The following is a 26,708-nucleotide window of genomic DNA, read 5'->3' as shown; positions in this document are numbered from 1 at the left end:
GTCCCTCCCAGTTGCTCCCAGTCCATCCCAGTCCACCCCAAATCTCCCCTTCCATTGGCTCCCATTGGCCGCCATTGGTTCCCATTGGTTCCCATTGGTTCCCATTGACTCCCAGTTGCTCCCAGTCGCTCCCAGTTTATTCCCAGTTGCTCCCAGTAATTCCCAGTTGCTCCCAGTATCTCACGGGGGTCTGGAAGGTGGAGTGCAGGTGCGTGAGGAAGTGGGGCCGGGGTCCCAGGGCCAGCACCCTCCTCTCCACCAGTGCTCCCAGTCCATCCCAGTAACCCCCAGTCCCTCCCAGTTGCTCCCAGTTAATTCCCAGTCCCTCCCAGTTACTCCCAGTCCATCCCAGTCCCCTCGAATCCTGTCCCAGTCCATCCCAGTTGCTCCCAGTCCCTCCCAGTCCATCCCAGTCCACCCCAAATCTCCCCTTCCATTGGCCGCCATTGGCTCCCATTGGTTCCCATTGACTCCCAGTTGCTCCCAGTCACTCCCAGTTTATTCCCAGTTGCTCCCAGTAATTCCCAGTTGCTCCCAGTATCTCACGGGGGTCTGGAAGGTGGAGTGCAGGTGCGTGAGGAAGTGGGGCCGGGGTCCCAGGGCCAGCACCCTCCTCTCCACCATGGTGGAGGCGGCGTCGTCGTCCTGCACCACCACGTCCTTCTTCAGGATCTTGATGGCGAAGAGCTCGGCCGAGCCCCGGCGCTCGGCCAGCATCACCTGCGGGAACATTCCGGGAAATTCCGGGAATTTTTCGGGAATTTTTCCCATTTTTTTCGGATTTTTTTTCGATTTTTTTCGATTTTTTAAACTTTTTTTTTCCGATTTTTTTCCACTCTGTTCTCCTGGGATTTTGGCGCCACTGGATGGTCTCGGGTGTTTCCCAAATGATTTCGGATTTTTGGGAATTTTTTGGGAATTTTTCCCGCCTTTTTTCCCATTTTTTGGCATTTTTTTGGGATTTTTTTGGGAATTTTTTCCCTATTTTTCCCCATTTTTTCGAGGTCCTTCTTCAGGATCTTGATGGCGAAGAGCTCGGCCGAGCCCCGGCGCTCGGCCAGCATCACCTGCGGGAACATTCCGGGAAATTCCGGGAATTTTTCGGGAATTTTTCCCTTTTTTTTTGGATTTTTTTTCGATTTTTTTCGATTTTTTAAACGTTTTTTTCTGATTTTTTTCACTCTGTTCTCATGGGATTTTGGTGCCATTTTACGGTCTCGGGTGTTTCCCAAATGATTTTGGATTTTTGGGAATTTTTTGGGAATTTTTGGGAATTTTTTGGGAATTTTTCCCATTTTTTTCAGATTTTTTTTCGATTTTTTAAACGTTTTTTTTCCGATTTTTTTCCACTCTGTTCTCATGGGATTTTGGCACCATTGGACGGTCTCGGGTGTTTCCTAAATTATTTTGGATTTTTGGGAATTTTTTGGGAATTTTTCCCGCCTTTTTTCCCATTTTTTGGCATTTTTTTGGGATTTTTTTGGGAATTTTTTCCCTATTTTTCCCCATTTTTTCGAGGTCCTTCTTCAGGATCTTGATGGCGAAGAGCTCGGCCGAGCCCCGGCGCTCGGCCAGCATCACCTGCGGGAACATTCCGGGAAATTCCGGGAATTTTTCGGGAATTTTTCCCATTTTTTTCGGATTTTTTTTCGATTTTTTTCGATTTTTTAAACGTTTTTTTTCCGATTTTTTCCCACTCTGTTCTCATGGGATTTTGGCGCCATTGGACGGTCTCAGGTGTTTCCCAAATGATTTCAGATTTTTGGGAAATTTTTGGGAATTTTTTGGGAATTTTTTGGGAATTTTTTGGGAATTTTTTGGGAATTTTTTGGGAATTTTTCCCATTTTTTTCAGATTTTTTTTTTATTTTTTAAACGTTTTTTTTCCCATTTTTTTTCCACTCTGTTCTCATGGGATTTTGGCGCCATTGGACGGTCTCGGGTGTTTCCCAAATGATTTTGGATTTTTGGGAATTTTTTGGGAATTTTTTGGGGATTTTTCCCATTTTTTTCAGATTTTTTTTTTATTTTTTTCGATTTTTTAAACGTTTTTTTTCCCGATTTTTTTCCACTCTGTTCTCATGGGATTTTGGCGCCATTGGACGGTCTCGGGTGTTTCCCAAATGATTTCGGATTTTTGGGAATTTTTTGGGAATTTTTTGGGAATTTTTCCCATTTTTTTCGGATTTTTTTTCGATTTTTTTCGATTTTTTAAACGTTTTAATTCCGATTTTTTTCCACTCTGTTCTCATGGGATTTTGGCGCCATTGGACGGTCTCAGGTGTTTCCCAAATGATTTTGGATTTTTGGGAATTTTTTGGGAATTATTTGGGAATTTTTTGGGAATTTCCCCCATTTTTTTCAGATTTTTTTTGGATTTTTTTTCGATTTTTTAAACGTTTTTTTCTGATTTTTTTTCACTCTGTTCTCATGGGATTTTGGCGCCATTGAACGGTCACAGGATTTTTTTTGGGAATTCCCAAATTGTTTTTGGGAATTTTGGGAATTCTGGATCTCACCCCCCTCCACATTGATTTTTGGGTTAATTTTCCCTCTTTTTGGGCCATTTTTTCACCATTTCCCCCCCATTTTCCAACCATTTTTCACCATTTTTTCACCGTTTTTCCCCGGATTTTTTTTGGGAATTACCAAATTTTTTGGGGAATTTTGGGAATTCTGTATCCCACCCCCCCAAATTGATTTTTGAGTTAATTTTCCCTCTTTTTGGGCCATTTTTTCACCTTTTTCCCCATTTTCCGGCCGTTTTTCGCCATTTTTTCACCGTTTTTCCCTGGGTTTTTTCTGGCAATTCCCAAATTCTTTTGGGAATTTTAGATCTCAACCCCCAAATTGATTTTTGAGTTAATTTTTCCTCTTTTTGGAGCCATTTTTTCACCGTTTCCCCATTTTCCGTCCGTTTTCCGCCATTTTTTCACCGTTTTCCGCCATTTTTTCACCGTTTTTCCCCGGGTTTTTTTTGGGAATTCCCAAATTCTTTTGGGAATCTTGGGAATTCGGTATCCCACCTCCCCAAATTGATTTTTGAATTAATTTTCCCTCTTTTTGGAGCCATTTTTTCACCGTTTTCCCCATTTTCCATCCGTTTTCCGCCATTTTTTCACCGTTTTCCGCCATTTTTTCACCGTTTCTCCCCAGGTTTTTTTTGGCAATTCCCAAATTCTTTTGGGAATCTTGGGAATTCTGTATCCCACCTCCCCAAATTGATTTTTGAGTTAATTTTCGCTCTTTTTGGAGCCATTTTTTCACTGTTTTCCCCATTTTCCAACCGTTTTCCGCCATTTTTTCCCCGTTTTCCGCCATTTTTTCACCGTTTTTCCCCGGGTTTTTTTTGGCAATTCCCAAATTCTTTTGGGAATTTTAGATCTCAACCCCCAAATTGATTTTTGAATTAATTTTCCCTCTTTTTGGAGCCATTTTTTCACCGTTCCCCCCATTTTCCAACCGTTTTTCGCCATTTTTTTCCCCGTTTTCCGCCATTTTTTCACCGTTTCTCCCCGGGTTTTTTCTGGCAATTCCCAAATTCTTTTGGGACTTTTGGGAATTCTGGATCTCACCACCCCCAAGCGATTTTTGAGTTAATTTTCCCTCTTTTTGGAGCCATTTTTTCACCGTTCCCCCCATTTTCCGTCCGTTTTTCGCCATTTTTCCACCTTTTTCCGCCATTTTTTCCCCGTTTTCCGCCATTTTTTCACCGTTTCTCCCCGGGTTTTTTTTGGCAATTCCCAAATTTTTTGGGAATTCTGGGGATCTGACCTTGCCGAAGCTGCCCTTGCCCAGCACCATGAGGAAGTTGAAGTCCCCGAGCGTCGAGCGGCCGCTGCCGGGGGAGGGCAGCGGGGAGGGGCTGGGGGAGGGGCCCGGCCCCCGGCGCACTTTCTGCCGGAGAAAATTCCCAAAAAATTCCATTTTTTAACATATTCCCCCATTTCCCAGCTTTTTCCCTGCATTTCCCCCCATTTTATCCCAAATTGTTCCCATTTTCCCCAATTTTTTCCCAATTTTTTCCCATTTTTCTCCCATTTTTTTCCATTTTTCTCCCATTTTTTTCCCATTTTTTTCCCATTTTTCCCCAATTTTTCCCATTTTCCCCAAATTTCTCCTTTTCTCCTGCACTTTTCTCCCACTTTCCTCCAAAATTGCCCTTTTTCTTGCATTTTCCCCAATTTTTCCCATTTTCCCAATTTTTCCCATTTTTCCCATTTTTTCCCCATTTTTCTCCCATTTTTTCCCCAATTTTTCCCATTTTCCCCACATTCCTCCTTTTTTCCTGCACTTTCCCCCCATTTTCCCCCAAAATTTCCTTTTTTTTGCATTTTCCCCAATTTTCCCCCGATTTTCCCCCAATTTTTTCCCCCATTTCTTTTTTTTTTCCTATTTTCCTGCCATTTTTTCCCAATTTTTCCCATTTTCCCCCAACTTTTCCCATTTTCCCCACATTTCTCCTTTTTTCCTGCACTTTCCCCCCATTTTCCGCCAATTTCCCCCAAAATTTCCCTTTTTTTTTTTAATTCTTCCCAATTTTTCCCATTTTCCCATTTTTTTCCCATTTTTCTCCCATTTTTTCACAATTTTTCCCCATTTTTTCCCATTTTCCCACAAATTTTTCCCATTTTCCCACAAATTTTTCCCATTTTCCCCAAATTTCCCTTTTCTCCTGCACTTTCCCCCCACTTTCCCCCAAAATTTCCCTTTTTTTTGCATTTTTCCCAATTTTTCCCAAATTTTCCAATTTTTTCCCATTTTCCCCCCATTATTTCCTTTTTTTCCCCATTTTTCCAATTTTTTTCCTATATTCACCCAATTTTTCCCATTTTCCCACAAATTTTTCCCATTTTCCCCAAATTTCCCTTTTTTCCTGCACTTTTCCCCCAAAATTTCCCCTTTTTTTGCATTTTTCCCGATTTTTCACATTTTCTCAATTTTTTCCCATTTTTCTTCCATTATTTCTTTTTTTCCCAATTTTTCCCCCAATTTTCCCTTTTTTTTTTTGCATTTCCCCCCCGGCCCCCGCTGCACTTTCTACCGGAAAAAATTCCAAAAAAATTCCAATTTTTCCCAATTTTCCCATTTTCCTACATTTTTCCCCATTTCCCAGCTTTTTTCTTGCATTTTTTCCCCCATTTTTCCCAAAATTTCCCCATTTTTCCCTCCCAATTTTATCCCAAAATTTTCCCAATTTTATCCCAAAATTTTCCCAATTTTTCCCGGATTTTTCCCCATTTTTCCCCCAATTTTACCTCGTACAGCTCCAGCGGATAATTGCAAGCCTGAAAAAAAAACAAAATTTGGGAGAAATTCGGAATTTTTGGGGAATTTGAGGAAAATATTTGGGGATTTTGGGAATTTTTTGGGACTTTTTGGAACTTTTTTGGGGGAATTTTTAGGAATATTTTGAGATTTTTTTTTTTTTAATTTTTGGGGAATTTTCAGGATTTTTTTGGGATTTAAAAATTTTTTTTTGAATTATTTGGGAATATTTTGGATTTTTAAAAATTTTGAAAATTTTTGGGGTATTTTGGGTTTTTTTTTTCAAATTTCTGGGTGGAATTTTTTTCTTTCCTGGGAAATTTTGGGAATTTCTCAGAACTTTTGGAGAATTTTTTAAAACTTTGGAGCATTTTTGGTATTTTTTTGAGAATTTCTATGCAGTTTTTTCATTTTTTTAATAAATTTTTACCAATTTCTTGGATTTTGTGGGAATTCCTCAAAATTTTTTGTGGGAATATTTCCAATTATTTTTTAATTTTTTTTAAAATTTTTGGCCATTTTTTGCATTTTTTGGAGTTTTCTTCCGGGATTTTTTTTGATTTCTGGGGGGGATTTTTTTCCTTTTCGGGGAATTTGGGGAATTTGCCAAAATTTTGGGGAAAATTTTGGGAATTTTGGGGCTCCAAACCTCGAATTTGGGCCGGAGGCCGCAGTCGTCGGTGTCGGCCACGGGGACGTTGTAATATTCGCCCTCCTCCTGGTTCAGCAGCTTGAACCTGAAAAATTTGGGAATTTTGGGCGAAAATTTGGGAATTTTGGGGCATTTTTTCGAAGCTGCCCCAAAATGCCAAAATTCCCCCAAAAATCCGGGAAAAACAGCCCCAAATCCCCCAAAATTCCCATAAAATCCCCCCAAAAAATCCCCAAAATCCCACAAAATTCCCACAAAAAATCCCCTCCAAAAATTCCCAAAAGTCTCCTCAAAAAAATCCCAGAATTCACAAAAAATCCCCCAAAAAATCCCCGTAAAAATACCAAAATTCCCCCAAAAATCCCCATTTATCCCTCAAAATTCCCATTTTATCCCCCAAAATTCCCATTGTACCCCCAAAAAAGCCCTAAAAGTTACCATTTTACCCCCAAATTCCCATTTTCCCCAAAAAATTCCCAATTTCCCCCCAAAATTCCCATTTCCCCCTAAAATTTCCATTTTCCCCCCAAAATTCCCAATTTCCCCCCAAAATCCCCATTTTCCCCCCCAAAATTCCCCATTTCCCCTCCCATTTTTTTCTCAAAATTCCCATTTCCCCCAAAATCCCCAATTTTCCCCCCGAAAATTCCCATTTCCCCCCAAAAAAACCCCAAAAATTCCCATTTTCTCCCCAAAAAACCCCAAAAATTCCCATTTCCCCCCAAAAAATTCCCATTTTCCCCCCAAAAACCCCATTTTCTCCCCAAAATTCCCCATTTCCCCCCCAATTTCCCCCCAACCCCCTGTTTTTCCCAAAACCCCCGTTTTTCCCCTAAAATCCCCAATTTTCCCCCAAAAAATTCCCATTTCCCCCCCCAAAAATCCCCATTTTTCCCTCCAAAATTCCCCATCCCCCCCCCAAATTTTCCCCCAAAACCCCCATAATTCCCCCCAAAATCCCCATTTTTCCCCAAATCCCCGTTTTTCCCCAAAACCCCCATTCCCCCCCAAATTCCCCATCGCCCCCCAATTCCCCCCAAAATCCCCATTTTTCCCAAACCCCATTTTCCCAAAATCCCCATTTTTCCCCAAACCCCCATTTTCCCCAAACCCCCATTTTCCCCCAATCCCCATTTTCCCCAAACCCCCATTTTTCCCAAAACCCCCGTTTTTCGCCCCAAACCCCCATTTCCCCCAACCCCCATTTTTCCCAAAATCCCCGTTTTTCTCCCCAATCCCCCATTTTCCCAAAATCCCCATTTCCCCCCAACCCCCATTTTTCCCCCAATCCCCATTCCCCCCAACCCCCATTTTCCCAAAATCCCCGTTTTTCGCCCCAAACCCCCATTTCCCCCCAACCCCCATTTCCCCCCAATCCCCATTTCCCCCCATCCCCCATTTTTCCCAAAATCCCCGTTTTTCCCCCCAACCCCCATTTTCCCCCAAACCCCCATTTCCCCAACCCCCATTTTTCCCAAATCCCCATTTTTCCCCCAATCCCCATTTCCCCCCAAACCCCCATTTTTCCCAAAATCCCCGTTTTTCCCCCCAAACCCCCATTTTCCCCCAATCCCCATTTTTCCCCCAAACCCCCATTTTCCCAAAATCCCCGTTTTTCGCCCCAATCCCCTCACCATCCGTCCACGCGGCCCTTGAGCAGCTCGGCCACTCCGAAGCTCATGGCGCCCATGAAATCGTTCCGGGACGTCCGGTCCCAGTCCCACACCTCCACCGAGAGGCGCCGCTCCGCGTCCCCGGGCCGCAGCACGCTGCCATTCCCAAAAAAACCGGGAATTCGGGAATGGCCCCAACATTCCCAACATTTCCCCCCTTTTTCCCTCATTTTCCCCTTTTTTCCATGAATTTTTAGCGATTTTTGGTGATTTTTCCCCATTTTTCCCCTGATTTTTCTGCCACATTATCCCAGGATTATTTCCAATTTTTCCCCAAATTTTCCAGAAATTTTCCTTGATTTTCCCCTTTTTTCCCTGAATTTTTAGCGATTTTTCCTCAATTTTTTCCTCATTTTTCCCTCAATTTTTCCCTGAATTATTCCCAAAATTTCCCCCAAATTTTTCACATTTTACCCCAGAGTTTTCCCAATTTCCCTTGTTTTTCTCACTATTTCCCCAATTTCCCTTGTTTTTCTCTCTATTTTCCCCAATTTTTCCCAATTTTCCTTGTTTTTCTCTCTATTTTCCCCAATTTTTCCCAATTTCCCTTGTTTTTCTCTCTATTTTCCCCAATTTTTCCCAATTTTCCCCAATTTTCCCCATTTTCCCCGCAGTGGTTCCGGGACGTCCGGTCCCAGTCCCACACCTCCACCGAGAGGCGCCGCTCCGCGTCCCCGGGCCGCAGCGCGCTGCCATTCCCAAAAAAACCGGGAATTCGGGAATGGCCCCAACATTCCCAACATTTCCCCCCTTTTTCCCTCATTTTCCCTTTTTTTCCTTGAATTTTTAGCGATTTTTGGTGATTTTTCCCCATTTTTTCCCTGATTTTTCAGCCACATTTTCCCAGGATTTTTCCCAATTTTTTCCCCAAATTTTCCAGAAATTTTCCCTGATTTTCCCCCTTTTTTTCCTGGATTTTTAGTGATTTTTTGCATTTTTCCCTGATTTTTCCCCGTTTTTCCCCTGATTTTTCTGCCACATTATCCCAGGATTATTCCCAATTTTTTCCCAAATTTTCCCTGATTTTTCCCCTTTTTTCCCTCAATTTTTAGCGATTTTTGGTGATTTTTCCTCGATTTTTTCCTCATTTTTCCCTCAATTTTTCCCTGAATTATTCCCAAAATTTCCCCCAAATTTTTCTGATTTTACCCCCGAGTTTTCCCCAATTTTCCTTGTTTTTTCTCTCTATTTTCCCCAATTTTTCCCAATTTTCCCCATTTTCCCCATGTGGTTCCTGGACGTCCGGTCCCAGTCCCACACCTCCACCGAGAGGCGCCGCTCCGCGTCCCCGGGCCGCAGCGCGCTGCCATTCCCAAAAAAAACGGGAATTCGGGAATGGCCCCAACATTCCCAACATTCCCTGCAGCTTTTCCCGGGTTTCCCCCTTTTTTCCATGAATTTTTAGCGATTTTTGGTGATTTTTCCTCATTTTTCCCTCAAGTTTTTCCTGAATTATTCCCAAATTTTTCTCATTTTATCCCAGAATTTTCCCAATTTTCCTTGTTTTTCTCACTATTTTCCCCCATTTTCCCTGCAATGGTTCCCCCTTTTTTCCCTGAATTTTTAGTGATTTTTTGCATTTTTCCCTGATTTTTCCCCGTTTTTCCCCTGATTTTTCCGCCACATTATCCCAGGATTTTTCCCAAATTTTCCCTGATTTTTCCCCCTTTTTCCCTGAATTTTTAGCGATTTTTGGTGATTTTTCCCCATTTTTTCCCTGATTTTTCACCCACGTTTTCCCAGGATTTTTCCCAATTTTTTCCCAAATTTTCCAGAAATTTTCCCTAATTTTCCCCCTTTTTTTCCTGAATTTTTAGCGATTTTTTGTGATTTTTCCTCGATTTTTTCCTCATTTTTCCATCAAGTTTTTCCTGAATTATTCCCAAAATTTTCCCCAAATTTTCCTCATTTTACCCCAGAGTTTTCCCAATTTCCCTTGTTTTTCTCACTATTTTCCCCAATTTTCTCCCATTTTTCCCCATTTTCCCTGTGATTTTTCTCCCATTTTTTCCATATTTTTCCCTAAATTTTCCCCCCAAATTTTCCTGAATGATTCCCAAATTTTTCCCAGATTTTTCTCACTTTTTCCCTGATTTTTCAGTAATTTTCCTCCATTTCCCCCCTATTTTCCCCAAATATTTCCTTCATTTTTCACCTAAATTTTCCCAGGATTTTTCCCAAATTTTCCTGAATTATTCCCAAACTTTCCCAAATTGTTCCCAAATTTTCCCTGAATTTTTCACTATTTTTCCCAAAATTCCCCCAATTTTTCCCTGATTCCCCCCCATTTTTCCCTTGATTCTTCCCCGAAATTTTTCCCAAATTTTCCCCAAATGTTCCCAATTTTTTTCTGAATTATTCCCATTTTTTTTCTGTTTTTTTCCCAATTTCTTGCCATTTTTCCTGAATTTTTCCCAAATTTTCCCCCAAATTGTACCCATTTTTCCTCCATTTTTTAACCAATTTCCCCCCAATTTTTTCCCGATTTTCCGGTGGATTTTTTCCCATTTTTGCCCTTTTTTGCCCCATTTCTCACAAGAGGAAGGCCTCGTTCCACACCGGCTTCAGCATCACCTTCACCCTTTTTTTCCTGGTTTTTTCCCCATTTTTTTTCCTGTTTCTTTTCCCAATTTTTACCTTTTTCCTCCCCATTTTTTCCTCTTATTTTTTACCATTTTCCCCAATTTTTTTCCCCATTTCCCTCCCATTTTTTCCCCTTTTATTCCCATTTTTTAACCATTTTTCCTCCATTTTTAACCAATTTTCCCCCATTTTTTCCCTTTTTTTTGCTGTTTTTTTCCCAATTTTTCCTCTTTTATTTCCAATATCTTTTTCTTATTTTTTCCTCTTTTCTCCTCATTTTCCCCCCATTTTCCCCCCTTTTATTCCCATTTTTTAACCATTTTTCCTCCATTTTTTAACCATTTTCCCTCCACTTTTAACCAATTTTCCCCCATTTTTTCCTTTTTTCTTCCTATTTTTTCCCCATTTTTCCTGATATTTTCCCAATTTTTCCTCTTTTATTTCCAATATTTTTTTTCCTCAATTTTTCTTTTTTTCTTCTCATTTTCCCCCCATTTTCCCCCCTTTTATTCCCATTTTTTAACCATTTTTCCTCCATTTTTTAACCATTTTTCCTCCATTTTTTAACCGATTTTCCCCCAATTTTTTTCCCGATTTCCCCCCAATTTTTCCCCGATTTTCCGGTGGATTTTTTCCCATTTTTGCCCTTTTTTGCCCCATTTCTCACAAGAGGAAGGCCTCGTTCCACACCGGCTTCAGCGTCGCCTTCACCCTTTTTTTCCTGGTTTTTTCCCCATTTTTTTTCCCTGTTTCTTTTCCCAATTTTTTCCTTTTCCCTCCCCATTTTTTCCTCTTATTTTTTACCATTTTCCCCAATTTTTTTCCCCATTTCCCTCCCATTTTTTCCCCTTTTATTCCCATTTTTTAACCATTTTCCCTCCACTTTTAACCAATTTTCCCCTATTTTTTCCTTTTTTCTTCCTATTTTTTTCCCATTTTTCCTGATATTTTCCCAATTTTTCCTCTTTTATTTCCAATTTTTTTTTCCTCAATTTTTCTTTTTTTCTTCTCATTTTCCCCCCATTTTTCCCCTTTTATTCCCATTTTTTAACATTTTTTCCCCATTTTTTCCTTCTTTTTCCTGATATTTTCCCAATTTTTCCTCTTTTATTTCCAATATCTTTTTCTTATTTTTTCCTCTTTTCTCCTCATTTTCCCCCCATTTTCCCCCTTTTATTCCCATTTTTTAACCATTTTTCCTCCATTTTTTAACCATTTTTCCTCCATTTTTTAACCAATTTTCCCCCAATTTTTTTCCCGATATTTCCCCAATTTTTCCCCGATTTCCCCTTGGATTTTTTCCCGTTTTCGCCCTTTTTTGCCCCATTTCTCACAAGAGGAAGGCCTCGTTCCACACCGGGTTCAGCGTCGCCTTCACCCTTTTTTTCCTGGTTTTTTCCCCATTTTTTCCCTGTTTCTTTTCCCAATTTTTACCTTTTTCCTCCCCATTTTTTCCTCTTATTTTTTACCATTTTCCCCAATTTTTTCCCCATTTCCCTCCCATTTTTTCCCCTTTTATTCCCATTTTTTAACCATTTTTCCTCCATTTTTAACCAATTTTCCCCCATTTTTTCCCTTTTTTTTCCTGTTTTTTTCCCAATTTTTCCTCTTTTATTTCCAATATCTTTTTCTTATTTTTTCCTCTTTTCTCCTCATTTTCCCCCCATTTTCCCCCCTTTTATTCCCATTTTTCAACCATTTTTCCTCCATTTTTCCTCCATTTTTCAACCATTTTTCCTCCATTTTTTAACCATTTTTCCCCCGATTTTCCCCCAATTTTTTTCCTGATTTTCCCCCAATTTTTCCCCGATTTCCCCGCAGATTTTTTCCCGTTTTCGCCCTTTTTTGCCCCATTTCTCACAAGAGGAAGGCCTCGTTCCACACCGGGTTCAGCGTCGCCTTCACCGTCCGCGTTTTCTGCTTGGAGACGTTCTTGGGGTCGGGGATCAGCTTCAGCTTCACGTAGGGATCCGAGAGCCCGTTGGGATCCATCGGGATCAGGTTCCGCGCCTCGCCCACTGCGAATTTGGGGGAAAAAACCAGGAATTTGGGAAAAAATCCGAGAAAAAAAGGTGAAAAAACGGCGAAAAACGGTGAAAAAATGACCAAAAACGGCCCCAAAAATGGGATTTTGGGGGGTTTTAGGATTTGGGATCCGAGAGCCCGTTGGGATCCATCGGGATCAGGTTCCGTGCCTCGCCCACTGGGAATTTGGGGGAAAAAAACAGGAATTTGGGAAAAAATCCGGGGAAAAACGGTGAAAAACGGCCAAAAAACGGCCAAAAGTGGCTCCAAAATTGGGATTTTAGGGGGTTTTGGGATTTGGGATCCGAGAGCCCGTTGGGATCCATCGGGATCAGGTTCCGCGCCTCGCCCACTGGGAATTTGGGGAAAAAAAATGGGAATTTGGGAAAAAATCCGGGGAAAAACGGTGAAAAAACGGCCAAAAACGGTCAAAAAACGGCCAAAAACGGCCCCAAAAATGGGATTTTTGGGGGTTTTGGGATTTGGGATCCGAGAGCCCGTTGGGATCCATCGGGATCAGGTTCCGCGCCTCGCCCACTGGGAATTTGGGGGAAAAAACGGGAATTTGGGAAAAAATGGTGAAAAAATGGTGAAAAAATGGCAAAAAACGGCCAAAAACGGCTCCAAAAATGGGATTTTTGGGGGATTTGGGATTTGGGATCCGAGAGTCCGTTGGGATCCATCGGGATCAGGTTCCGCGCCTCGCCCACTGGGAATTTGGGGGAAAAAAACGGGAATTTGGGAAAAAATCCGAGAAAAAACGGTGAAAAATGGTGAAAAAACGGCCAAAAATGGCCCAAAAATGGGATTTTTTTTCTTTTTTTTCCCCCATTTTCCCCCCATTCCCGACCGGATTTTCTCGGGGTTTTTTTCCCGGATGATTCCCAGGAATTCCCGAGCTCATTCCTGAGAAATTTTTGGGATTTTTTGGAATTTTTAGGAATTTTTTGGATTTTTATTTTTGAAATTTGTGGATTTTTATCCCACTTTTCAAGATTTTTCCCCATTTTCCCCCCATTCCCAACCGGATTTTCGTGGGGTTTTTTTTCCCTGACGATACCCAGGAATCCCCGAGCTCAATCCTGAGAAATTTTTGGGAATTTTCAGGAATTTTTAAGAATTTTTGAGCCAAAGTTTTCAAGATTTTTCCCAAATTTTTCCCCATTTTCCCCCCATTCCCGACTGGATTTTCTCGGGGTTTTTTCCCTGACGATTCCCAGGAATTCCGGAGCTCATTCCCGAGGAATTTTTGGGAATTTTCGGGAATTTTCGAGCCAAAGTTTTCGGGATTTTCCCCACATTTTTCTCAATTTTTCCCCATTTTTCCCCCATTCCCGACCGGATTTTCTCGGGGTTTTTTCCCTGACGATTCCCAGGAATTCCGGAGCTGATTCCCGAGGAATTTTTGGGAATTTTTGGGAATTTTCGAGCCAAAGTTTTCGGGATTTTCCCCACATTTTTCTCAATTTCCCCCCATTTTTCCCCCATTCCCGACCGGATTTTCGCGGGGTTTTTTTCCCTGACGATTCCCAGGAATTCCGGAGCTGATTCCCGAGGAATTTTTGGGAATTTTTGGCACCTGTGACGTGGAGCTGCTCCCCGGGCAGGGCCTGGATGCGGATCTGGAGCCGCCCCCTCCTCTCGGTGTGGTCGACGCCGCAGAGGCTCGGGACGCTCTGCACGCAGCGTTTGTGCACGTTCATCTCACAGCCTGCAAAATTCGGGAATTTTGGGAATTTCGGGAATTTTTTGGGAATTTTTCGGGAGTTTTTGGGGGTCGGAACGGCCCAAAAAGCAAAAAAAATGGATTTTTTATGGATTTTTAATGGATTTTATCCCAAAATCCCCTCTGATCGCAATGTTTGTGGATTCCTTTGTCACTCTCTGGAAGATTTGGGAATTTCGGGAATTTTTTGGGAATTTTTCGGGAGTTTTTGGGGGTCGGAACGGCCCAAAAAGCAAAAAAATCGGATTTTTTATGGATTTTTTATGGATTTTTTGCACATTTTCCTCCCCTGCACGCAGCGTTTGTGCACGTTCATCTCACAGCCTGCAAAATTCGGGAATTTTGGGAATTTCGGGAATTTTTCGGGAATTTTTCGGGAGTTTTTGGGGGTCGGAACGGCCCAAAAAGCAATCATCCCGAATTTTTTCCCAAACCCCAAAAATTCCCCAAAAATCCCCAAATTCCCCCCCAAAATTCCCAAAAATTCCCAAAATGCTCAAAACCCCCTTAAAATCCTCCCAAAAATCCCAAAAATCCCCCCAAAAATCCCCAAAATTTCCCAAATTCCCCAAATCCCAAAATTCCCCCCAAAAATCCCAAGTCACCTAAAATTCAAATAATTCCCAAAATCCCCCCCAAAAAATCCCAAAAATCCCCAAATCCGTCCAAAATCCCCCAAAATTCCCCTAAAAATTCCAAAAATTCCCAAAACCTCCCCAAAATCCCAAAAAGTCCCAAAAAATTCCCTAAAAATTCCCAAAAATCACAAAATCCCCCCAAAAATTCGAAAAATTCCCAAAATGCTCAAAATCCACCCAAAATCCTCCCCAAAAAAATCCCAAAAAAACCCTAAAAAAATCCCAAAAATCCCCAAATCTCCCCCAAAATATCCCCAAAATCCCCTAAAAATTCCCAAAATTCCCCAAATGCTCAAAACCCCCCCAAAAATCCCCTCCAAATATCCCCTAAAAATCCCCCAAAATCCCCCAAAACCCCCTAAAAATGCCCAAAAATTCCCCAGATCCCCCCAAAAATCCCAAAAATCCATTAAAAATCCCCCAAAAATCCCCAAATCCCCCCAAAAATCCCAAAAATCCATTAAAAATCCCCCCAAAAATCCCCAAACTTTCTCAAATTCCCCAAAATCCCCCCCAAAAAACCCCCCAAAATTCAAAATAAACCCCTAAAAAAACCCCCAAAAATCCCCTTCAAATCCCCCCAAAACCCCAATTTTTCCCCGATTTTTTTCCCCAACCCCCCCCGAACCCCCAAATTCCCCAATTTTCCCAAAATCACCCGAATTTGCCCCAAAATTGGGGACTCACAGGAGCACTTCATGCCCTGGTGCACGAGGCCGTAGAGCAGCGAGCCGCAGTGGTCGCAGAAGGTGGGGCTGCTGTAGCTGTGCACCCGAAATTTGTGCTTGTTCCGGGGGTCCTGCCAGAGAATTCCCAGATTTTGGGTGAAATTCCCAAAATTTTGGGAAAAAACCCGGAGGTTTTGGGGGAAAAAATGAGGATTTTGGGTGAAAAAATGAGGATTTTTGGTCCAAAAATGGGGATTTTGTGTGGGATTTACGGGGTTTAAAGGGTTAAATTGGGCGGATTTGGGGGAAATTTGGGTGAATTCCCAAATTTTGGGGAGGATTCCCAAAAGTTTGGGGAAAAAATTGCAGATTTTAGGGAAAAAATTGGGGATTTTGGGAAAAAAACAAAGGCGATTTTGGGAGAAATGCCCTGGGTTGAAAGGGTTAAATTGGCCAAATTTGGGAGCCCTGCACCCAAAATTTGGGATCGTTCCGGGGGTCCTGCCAGAGAATTCCCAGATTTTGGGGCGAATTCCCAAAATTTTGGGAAAAAACCCGGAGGTTTTGGGTGAAAAAATGAGGACTTTGGGTGAAAAAATGAGGATTTTTGGCCCAAAAATGGGGATTTTGCATGGGATTTACGGGGTTTAAAGGGTTAAATTGGGCGGATTTTGGGGAAATTTGGGTGAATTCCCAAATTTTGGGGAGGATTCCCAAAAGTTTGGGGAAAAAATTGCAGATTTAAGGGAAAAAATTGGGGATTTTGGGAAAAAAAAATGGCAATTTTGGGTGAAAGGTCCAGGGGTGAAAGGGTTAAATTGGCCAAATTTGGGAGCCCTGCACCCGAAATTTGGGATCGTTCCGGGGGTCCTGCCAGAGAATTCCCAGATTTTGGGGCGAATTCCCAAAATTTTGGGAAAAAACCCGGAGGTTTTGGGGGAAAAAATGAGGATTTTGGGTGAAAAAATGAGGATTTTTGGTCCAAAAATGGGGATTTGGCGTGGGATTTACAGGGTTTAAAGGGTTAAATTGGGTGGATTTTGGGGATATTTTGGGTGAATTCCCAAATTTTGGGTGAAATTCCCAAAATTTTGGGAAAAAACCGGGAGGTTTTGGGGGGAAAAATGGGGATTTGGGGTGAAAAAATGAGGATTTTTGGCCCAAAAATGGGGATCTTACTTGGAATTTCTGGGGTTTAAAGGGTTAAATTGGGCGGATTTGGGGGAAATTTGGGAGAATTCCCAAATTTTGGGTGAAATTCCCAACATTTTGGGAAAAAACCCGGAGGTTTTGGGTGAAAAAATGGGGATTTTGGGTCCAAAAATGGGGATTTTGTGTGGGATTTTTGGGGTTTAAAGGGTTAAATTGGGTGCATTTTGGGGAAATTTGGGAGAATTCCCAAATTTTATTAAAACTTCCCAAATTTTGGGGAGAAGTCCCAAAATTTTGGGAAAAATCCCAGAAGTTTTGGGTGAAAAAATGGGGATTTTGGGTGAAAAAATGAGGATTTCAAGTGGAATTTTGGGGAAATTTTGGGAATTTTTGAGGGGATTTTTGGGGAATTTTAAGGCAAATTTTTAGGGAATTTTTGGGAATTTTGAGGGGAATTTTCCAGGGATTTTTGTGGGGATTTTGGGGGGGGATTTTGGGGGGGGGATTTTGGGAATTTTTGGGAATTTTGAGGGGATTTTAAGGGGAATTTTTGGGGGATTTTTGGGAATTTTTTGGGGTTTTTTGGTGGGGATTCTTGGGGGAATTTTTGAGGGGATTTTTGGGAATTTTTGGGGGATTTTTGGGGAATTTTTGGGAGACTTTTGTGGGGATTTTTGAGGGGGTTTTTGTGGGGACTTTTGGAGAATTTTTGGGGAATTTTGGGGAATTTTTAGGGAATTTTAAGGGGGATTTTGGGGGGATTTTGGGGAAATTTGTGGAGATTTTTGGGGGAATTTTTGGGGAATTTTAAGGGGAATTTTGGGGGGATTTTGTGGGATTTTTGGCGATTTTAGTGGGGATTTTTGGGGGGATTTTGGGGGGGAATTTTTGGGGAATTTTAAGGGGGATTTTTGGGGGATTTTTGGGTGAAATTTTGGGCATTTTTGGGGGATTTTTGGGTGAAATTTTGGGCATTTTTGGGGGATTTTTGGGGATTTTTTGGGGATTTTAAAGGAATTTTAAGGGGAATATTTAGGTAATTTTTGGGGAATTTGGGGGGAATTTTTCAGGGATTTTGGGGGGAATTTTTGGGAATTTTGAGGGAATTTTAAGGCGAATTTTTATGGAATTTTTGGGGATTTTGGAGGGATTTTTTGGGGGATTTTTGTGGGGATTTTTGTGGGGATTTTGGGGTTTTTTGTGGGAATTTTTGGGGGATTTTGTGGGAATTTTGGGAATGTTTTGGGAATTTGGGACTCACGTCGGTCTGGGGTCCCTTCCCGGCGCCGGGACATTCGAAGGTGACGAATTCGTGGCAGCGTTTGTGAACCACGAAGCTGCAAACTGCCAAAAAAAAGGGTCAGAAAGGGCCAAAATCCCCCAAATTCCACCCAAAATTCCACCCAAAATTCCCCCAAAAAATTCCCAAAAAAAGCCCCAAAATTCCACCCAAAATTAAAAAAAAAAAGTACCAAAATTCCCCTCAAAATTCCCTTAAAATTACCAATATTCCCCTCAAAATTCCCCAAAAAACTCCCTAAAAACGTCCCAAAATTCCCCCAGAAAATTCCCCAAATTCTCCCAAAAAATTCCCAAAAAAAATCCCCTAAAAATTCCCAAATTGCCCTTAAAATACCCAAATTTCCACTCAAAATTCCAATAAAAACTCCCTGTATTCCCCCTAAAAATTCCCCTTAAAATGCCACCCAAAATCCCCAAAATTCCACCCAAAATTCCCCAAAATTCTCCCAAAAATTCTGCAAAATTCCCAAATTCCCCAAAATTCCAAATCCCTCCAAAATGCCCCCAAAATTCTCCCAAAAATTCCCCAAAATTTCCCCCAAAATTCCCCAAATTTCACTCAAAATTCCCACCAAAAATCCCCAAATTTCCTCCAAATTTCCCAAAATCCAAAATCCCTCCAAAATTCCCAAAAAATTCTCCCAAAATTTCCCCAAAATTCCCAAAATTTCCCCAAAAATCCCCAAAATTCCCCTGCCTGTCAATCACCGCCCAGGCCACGCCCACCCCGAACCCACGGGTCCCAAAATTGGAGAAATTTGGGAATTTTGGGGGGAAAATTGGGAATTTTGGGGGAATTTGGGCGATTTTGGGAAGAATTTCGGGGGGATTTTGGGGTATTTTTGAGAGATTTGGGTGAATTTGGGGGATTTTGGTGAATTTGAGGTATTTTGGAGTGGATTTTGGGGTGGATTTTGGGGAATTTTGGTTTGGATTTTGGGAAATTTTGGGGTGGATTTTGGGATGGATTTTGGGGTAATTTTGGGATTTTGGGATGGATTTTGGGATGGATTTTGGGGTATTTTGGGGGAGTTTGGGGGATTTTTGGTGAATTTTGGGGTGGATTTTGGAGGATTTTTTTGGGGATTTTGGGGTGGATTTTGGGGCAATTTGGGGAATTTTGTGGAATTTGGTGAATTTGGGGGTTTTGGGGGAATTTTTTGGGAATTTCGGTAGATTTGGGGTATTTTGGAGCGGATTTTGGGGTAGACATTGGATGATTTTTTTGGGGATTTTGGGGTGGATTTGGGGGTATTTTTGGGGTGGATTTTGGGGATTTTGGGCTATTTTGGGGTAATTTTGAGGAATTTGGTGAATTTGGGGATTTTGGGGTGGATTTTGGGGTGGATTTTGGAGGATTTTTTGGGAATTTTGGGGTGGATCTTGGGGTACTTTTGGGGTGGATTTTGGGGATTTTGGGCTATTTTGGGGTAATTTTGAGGAATTTGGTGAATTTGGGGATTTTGGGGTGGATTTTGGGGTGGATTTTGGAGGATTTTTTGGGAATTTTGGGGTGGATCTTGGGGTATTATTGGGGTGGATTTTGGGGATTTTGGGCTATTTTGGGGGAATTTTGAGGAATTTGGTGAATTTGGGGATTTTGGGGTGGATTTTGGGGTGGATTTTGGAGGATTTTTTGGGAATTTTGGGGTGGATCTTGGGGTACTTTTGGGGTGGATTTTGGGGATTTTGGGGTAATTTTGAGGAATTTGGTGAATTTGGGGATTTTGGGGGGGATTTTGAGGATTTTTTGGGAATTTTGGGGTGGATCTTGGGGTATTATTGGGGCGGATTTTGGGGATTTTGGGCCATTTTTGGGGGAATTTTGAGGAAGTTGGTGAATTTGGGGATTTTGGGGTGGATTTTGGAGGATTTTGGAGGATTTTTTGGGAATTTTGGGGTGGATTTTGGGGTATTTTTGGGGTGGATTTTGGGGATTTTGGGCTATTTTGGGGGAATTTTGAGGAATTTGGTGAATTTGGGAATTTTGGGGTGGATCTTGGGGTACTTTTGCGGTGGATTTTGGGGATTTTGGGCTATTTTAGGGGAATTTTGAGGAATTTGGTGAATTTGGGGATTTTGGGGGTGGATTTTGGGGTCATTTGGGGTAATTTTGGGGTCGCTCACCCATGCACTGCAGGCCCTGCTTGCCGATGCCCCTGGAGGGAGAGACAGAAATGGGTGGGGGGGAGGAGGTCACATCTGGACCCCCAAAAACCACAGCTGGGCACACCTGGACATCCCCCAGCTGTGCCCAGCTGTGTCCCACCCGTCCAGGTGACCTCCCCAGATGTTCCCCAGATGTTCCCAGGTGTGTCACCGACCAGCTGCAGTCGGTGCAGTGGCTGCAGGAGGTCGGTTCCTCGAGGAACCCTCCACGTGTGGTGGACACAGGTGTGTCCCATCACCCCCAGCTGTGTCCAGCTGTGTCCCACCTGTCCAGGTGACCTCCCCAGATGTTCCCCAGATGTTCCCGGCCCCGTCACTGACCAGCTGCAGTCGGTGCAGTGGCTGCAGGAGGTCGGTTCCTCGAGGAACCCTCCACGTGTGGTGGACCCAGGTGTGTCCCATCCCCCCCAGCTGTGCCCAGCTGTGTCCCACCTGTCCAGGTGACCTCCCCAGATGTTCCCCAGATGTTCCCAGGTGTGTCACTGACCAGCTGCAGTCGGTGCAGCGGCTGCAGGAGGTCGGTTCCTCGAGGAACCCTCCACGTGTGGTGGACCCAGGTGTGTCCCATCCCCCCCAGCTGTGTCCAGCTGTGTCCCACCCGTCCAGGTGACCTCCCCAGATGTTCCCCAGATGTTCCCAGGTGTGTCACTGACCAGATGAAGTCGGTGCAGTGGCTGCAGAAGGTCGGTTCCTCGAGGAACCCTCCACGTGTGGTGGACACAGGTGTGTCCCATCCCCCCCAGCTGTGTCCAGCTGTGTCCAGCTGTGTCCCACCTGTCCAGGTGACCTCCCCAGATGTTCCCCAGATGTTCCCGGCCCCGTCACTGACCAGCTGCAGTCGGTGCAGTGGCTGCAGAAGGTCGGTTCCTCGAGGAACCCTCCACGTGTGATGGACCCAGGTGTGTCCCATCACCCCCAGCTGTGTCCAGCTGTGTCCCACCTGTCCAGGTGACCTCCCCAGATGTTCCCCAGATGTTCCCAGGTGTGTCACTGACCAGCTGCAGTCGGTGCAGTGGCTGCAGAAGGTCGGTTCCTCGAGGAACCCTCCACGTGTGATGGACACAGGTGCATCACACCTGTCCAGCTGTGTTCCAGCTGTGTCCAGCTGCGTCCCACCCGTCCAGGTGACCTCCCCAGATGTTCCCCAGATGTTCCCGGCCCCGTCACTGACCAGCTGCAGTCGGTGCAGTGGCTGCAGAAGGTCGGTTCCTCGAGGAACCCTCCATGTGTGGTGGACCCAGGTGTGTCCCATCACCCCCAGCTGTGTCCAGCTGTGTCCCACCCGTCCAGGTGACCTCCCCAGATGTTCCCCAGATGTTCCCGGCCCCGTCACTGACCAGATGAAGTCGGTGCAGTGGCTGCAGGAGGTCGGTTCCTCGAGGAACCCTCCACGTGTGGTGGACCCAGGTGTGTCCCATCACCCCCAGCTGTGTCCAGCTGTGTCCCAGCTGTCCAGGTGACCTCCCCAGATGTTCCCCAGATGTTCCCAGGTGCGTCACCGACCAGATGAAGTCGGTGCAGTGGCTGCAGGAGGTCGGTTCCTCGAGGAACCCTCCACGTGTGATGGACACAGGTGCATCACACCTGTCCAGCTGTGTCCAGCTGTGTCCAGCTGCGTCCCACCCGTCCAGGTGACCTCCCCAGATGTTCCCCAGATGTTCCCAGGTGTGTCACTGACCAGCTGCAGTCGGTGCAGTGGCTGCAGAAGGTCGGTTCCTCGAGGAACCCTCCACGTGTGGTGGACCCAGGTGTGTCCCATACCCCCCAGCTGTGTCCAGCTGTGTCCAGCTGTGTCCCACCCGTCCAGGTGACCTCCCCAGATGTTCCCCAGATGTTCCCAGGTGCGTCACTGACCAGATGAAGTCGGTGCAGTGGCTGCAGAAGGTCGGTTCCTCGAGGAACCCTCCACGTGTGATGGACACAGGTGTGTCCCATCACCCCCAGCTGTGCCCAGCTGTGTCCCACCCGTCCAGGTGACCTCCCCAGATGTTCCCCAGATGTTCCCAGGTGTGTCACTGACCAGCTGCAGTCGGTGCAGTGGCTGCAGGAGGTCGGTTCCTCGAGGAACCCTCCACGTGTGGTGGACCCAGGTGTGTCCCATCCCCCCCAGCTGTGTCCAGCTGCGTCCCACCTGTCCAGGTGACCTCCCCAGATGTTCCCCAGATGTTCCCAGGTGTGTCACTGACCAGATGAAGTCGGTGCAGTGGCTGCAGGAGGTCGGTTCCTCGAGGAACCCTCCACGTGTGGTGGACCCACGTGTGTCCCATCCCCCCCAGCTGTGTCCAGCTGTGTCCCACCTGTCCAGGTGACCTCCCCAGATGTTCCCCAGATGTTCCCGGCCCCGTCACTGACCAGATGAAGTCGGTGCAGTGGCTGCAGGAGGTCGGTTCCTCGAGGAACCCTCCACGTGTGGTGGACCCAGGTGTGTCCCATCCCCCCCAGCTGTGTCCAGCTGTGTCCCACCCGTCCAGGTGACCTCCCCAGATGTTCCCCAGATGTTCCCGGCCCCGTCACTGACCAGATGAAGTCGGTGCAGTGGCTGCAGAAGGTCGGTTCCTCGAGGAACCCTCCACGTGTGATGGACACAGGTGCATCACACCTGTCCAGCTGTGTCCAGCTGTGTCCAGCTGCGTCCCACCCGTCCAGGTGACCTCCCCAGATGTTCCCCAGATGTTCCCGGCCCCGTCACTGACCAGATGAAGTCGGTGCAGTGGCTGCAGAAGGTGGGCTGCTTGAAGAACCTGGCGGTGAAGCGGTGGCTCTTCACCTCGTGGACCACCTTGTGCCGCAGCGCCCCCCGGCGGCAGAAGAGCGGCCGCGCTCCGGCCGCTCCTCCGGCCGCTCCTCCGGCCACTCCCGCGGCCGCTGACCGCTCGGGCTCGGCCAGCGCCATGGACGGACGGACGGACGGACGGGCGGAGGGACGGCTGCGGGGAGAGGGGAGGTCAGCGGTGGACACACGGATGGACACACGGGTGGACACACGGGTGGACACACGGATGGACACACGGATGGACACACGGATGGACACACGGACGGACACTCGGGCCACTGACCGCTGCAGTGGTCAGTGGAGGCAAAGATGGACATTGGGATGGACAGATGGACACTTGATGGACAGATGGACACTGGGATGGACACACGGATACTGGGTGGACACTGGGATGGACACTGGATGGACAGATGGACACTGGGATGGACACTGGATGGACAGATGGACACTGGGTGGACACTGGGATGGACACTGGGATGGACAATGGGATGGACACTGGATGGACACACGGACACTGGGATGGACAGATGGACACTGGATGGACACACGGACACTGGGATGGACACTGGATGGACACTGGGATGGACACTGGGATGGACACTGGGATGGACACGGGGATGGACACACGGACAGGGGGATGGACAATGGGATGGACACACAGACACTGGATGGACAATGGATGGACAATGGGATGGACAGATGGACACTGGATGGACAATGGGATGGACACACGGACACTGGATGGACACTGGATGGACAATGGGATGGACAATGGGATGGACAGATGGACACTGGATGGACAATGGGATGGACACACGGACACTGGATGGACACTGGATGGACAATGGGATGGACAATGGGATGGACAGATGGACACTGGATGGACAATGGGATGGACACACGGACACTGGATGGACAGATGGACACTGGATGGACACTGGGATGGACACTGGGATGGACACCTGGACATCCGGACGGATCCAAGGACACCCGGACGGACTCACGGACACCGGGACGGACACACGGACACCCGGACGGAGCCATGGGTGGACGCCTGGACACCTGGATGGACACAGGGACAGAGGCATGGACAGAGCCACGGACATCATGGACACTGGGACGGACACACGGACAGACCCACGGACACGGGGATGGACACTGGAGTGGACACTGGGATGGACAAACGGACAGGGGAGTGGACAGAGGGACAGACACACGGACACGGGGATGGACACTGGAGTGGACACTGGGATGGACAAACGGACAGGGGAGTGGACAGAGGGACAGACACACGGACAGACCCACGGACACAGGGATGGACACTGGAGTGGACACTGGGATGGACAAACGGACAGGGGAGTGGACACACGGACACAGGAGTGGACAGAGGGGTGGACATATGGACAGACCCACGGCTGGACACTGGGATGGACACATGGACACAGGAATGGACACAGGAGTGGACACACGGACAGACCCACGGACAGGGGAGTGGACACTGGAGTGGACACAGGGATGGACACGGGGTTGGACACACGGACAGACCCACGGACAGGGGAGTGGACACAGGTGTGGACACACGGACAGACCCACAGCCAGACACAGGGATGGACACAGGGATGGACACACGGACACAGGAGTGGACACACGGACAGACCCACAGACGCTGGAGTGGACACTGGAGTGGACACTGGGACGGACACACAGACAGGGGAGTGGACACAGGAGTGGACACAGGGATGGACATATGGACAGACCCCCGGCCGGACACAGGGATGGACACACGGACACGGGAATGGACACAGGAGTGGACACAGGGATGGACACTGGAGTGGACACTGGGACGGACACACGGACAGACCCACGGACACGGGTATGGACACCGGGATGGACACATGGACACAGGGATGGACACACGGACGGGGAGTGGACACAGGAGTGGACACAGGGATGGACACAGGAGAGGACACTGGGACGGACACACGGACAGACCCACGGACCCTGGAGTGGACACAGGGATGGACACAGGGACAGATGGACACACGGACAGATGGACACACCCACGGACACACGGACAGACGGACACACGGACAGACGGACACACAGACAGACGGACACACGGACAGACGGACAGACGGACACACCCACGGCGGGGCTGTTGAACCACCCCCCCCCCACACCCACCCAGGACTGACCTGAGCTCTCCGGCCACTCGGACGCTGCTCGGACACACGGCCGGACACACGGACACACGGACACACGGACGGACACACGGACACACGGACACTCGGACAGACACTCGGACACTCGGACACACGGACAGACCCACGGACACACGGACACACGGACAGACCCACGGACACTCGGACACTCGGACGGACACACGGACACTCGGACAGCCCCACGGACACTCGGACAGACCCACGGACACTCGGACACTCGGACAGACACACGGACAGCCCCACGGACACTCGGACAGACCCACGGACACTCGGACACACGGACAGACCCACGGACACTCGGACACTCGGACACTCGGACACTCGGACAGACCCACGGACACTCGGACACACGGACAGCCCCACGGACACTCGGACACTCGGACAGACCCACGGACACTCGGACAGCCCCACGGACACTCGGACACTCGGACAGACCCACGGACACTCGGACAGACCCACGGACACTCGGACAGACCCACGGACACTCGGACACTCGGACAGACCCACGGACACTCGGACACTCGGACAGACGCACGGACACTCGGACAGACCCACGGACACTCGGACAGACCCACGGACACTCGGACACTCGGACAGACACACGGACAGACCCACGGACACTCGGACAGACCCACGGACACTCGGACACACGGACAGACCCACGGACACTCGGACACTCGGGCCGGGCCCCCGCGGCAACCGGGGAGGGGGCGTGGCTTAGCGCCGTGGGCGTGGCCTAGAGGGGCGGGGGGCGTGGCCTCGGCATTGCGGCAAGTGAGAGGCGCGCCGGGAGGGGGCGTGGCTTCAGCCCCGTTGTTTTGCATAGAGGGGGGCGTGGCTTAGCGCCCATTGATTTCAGCGGAGGGGGCGTGGCTTAGCTCCCATTGATTTCAATGGAGGGGGCGTGGCTTAGCTCCCATTTATTTCAACGGAGGGGGCGTGGCTTAACCCCCCCATTGATTTCAATGGAGAGGGCGCGGCCTCGCCCTGCGGCAATGGGCGGGGTTATTCAAATGAGGCCGCATGGGCGTGGCTTCTCTTAAAGGGGCCGCGTCGCTTGGGAGGAGCTCCCAAAGGGATCCTGAACTAAATTTGGGAATTTTTCCCAAAAAAACCCAAAATCTCGGCCGGGTCCCCGAGGACCCCCCCCCCCGGACCCAAATTTGGGGAATTTGGGACGGGTCACCCCTCCCCCACCCCCCCAGGAGCCCCAAATTTGGGTTGGGGGGGGGGAGGGGCCAGTCCCTCCTCTTTTTTAAATTTTTTTTCCTCCTAAAATTCCCAATTTTGGGGTCGCGGCCGTTTGGGGACCCTCCAAAATCAGGAATTATCACCCCAAAAATTTCCCCCCCAGAAATCCCCAGTTTTCCCCCCGAAATTCCCAATTTTCTCCCCAAAAATTCCCATTTCCCCCCCAAAATTCCCAATTTTCCCCCCCAAAAATTCCCATTTTTCTCCTAATTTCCATTTTTCCCCCTAAAATCCCCATTTCCCCTACAAAATACCCAATTTCCCCCCGCAAAATTCCAATTTTCCCCCAAATTTCTGGGTTTTCTCCCCAAAATTCCCCCTTAAAATTCCCAAACTTTCCCACAAAAATTCATTTTTTCCCAAAAACCCCCAATTTTCCCCCCAAAATTCCCAATTTTCCCCCCAAAATTCCCAATTTTCCCCAAATTCCTGGATTTTCTCCCCAAAATCCCCAATTTCCCCCCAAAATTCCCATTTTTTCTCCCTAAAATATCCCATTTTACCCCCAAAATCCCCAAATTCCTCCCAAAATCCCCAATTTCCCCCCAAAATTCCCAATTTCCCCCCAAAATTCCCATTTTCCCCCCAAAATTCCCAATTTTCCCCC

The 26,708-nt window shown here is 46.7% G+C and overlaps 1 protein-coding gene across 16 annotated transcripts in view; it reads right to left on the bottom strand.

Moving 5' to 3' along the window:
- PRKCG (protein kinase C gamma) overlaps positions 1-26,589 on the bottom strand; it is a 41,941-nt gene extending 15,352 nt beyond the window's left edge. For 5 of the 16 annotated variants that reach the window (XR_014950999.1, XR_014951001.1, XM_085565779.1 and 2 more), the window contains exons 1-12: positions 24,824-26,589; positions 22,549-22,782; positions 19,814-19,845; positions 17,646-17,728; positions 15,252-15,363; positions 13,780-13,911; positions 12,037-12,193; positions 7,554-7,688; positions 5,917-6,004; positions 5,258-5,287; positions 3,774-3,896; positions 547-720 (exon numbers count right to left, since the gene is read on the bottom strand). Coding sequence is in view for 13 of the 16 variants with exons in the window: in XM_085565779.1 (XP_085421905.1) it covers positions 547-720; positions 3,774-3,896; positions 5,258-5,287; positions 5,917-6,004; positions 7,554-7,688; positions 12,037-12,193; positions 13,780-13,911; positions 15,252-15,363; positions 17,646-17,728; positions 19,814-19,845; positions 22,549-22,782; positions 24,824-25,674 (2,151 nt within the window). In the remaining 3 variants the exon portion in view is untranslated. Of the gene's footprint in view, positions 1-546; positions 1,582-3,773; positions 3,897-5,257; positions 5,288-5,916; positions 6,005-7,553; positions 7,689-7,835; positions 8,282-8,536; positions 8,896-12,036; positions 12,194-13,779; positions 13,912-15,251; positions 15,364-17,645; positions 17,729-19,813; positions 19,846-20,508; positions 21,377-22,548; positions 22,783-23,590 lie in introns of those variants that run through there. The other 11 variants (XR_014951000.1, XM_085565785.1, XM_085565780.1 and 8 more) reach the window with 8 other exon arrangements.
- Positions 26,590-26,708: the final 119 nt, after the last annotated feature.

The sequence above is a fragment of the Lonchura striata genome, chromosome 37 (assembly GCF_050655825.1).
Source record: "Lonchura striata isolate lonStrDom1 chromosome 37, ASM5065582v1, whole genome shotgun sequence".
Classification (NCBI taxonomy): domain Eukaryota; kingdom Metazoa; phylum Chordata; class Aves; order Passeriformes; family Estrildidae; genus Lonchura; species Lonchura striata.
The sequence above is the reverse complement of the archived record's forward strand: the minus strand, read 5'-3'. Positions and strand labels throughout refer to the sequence as shown.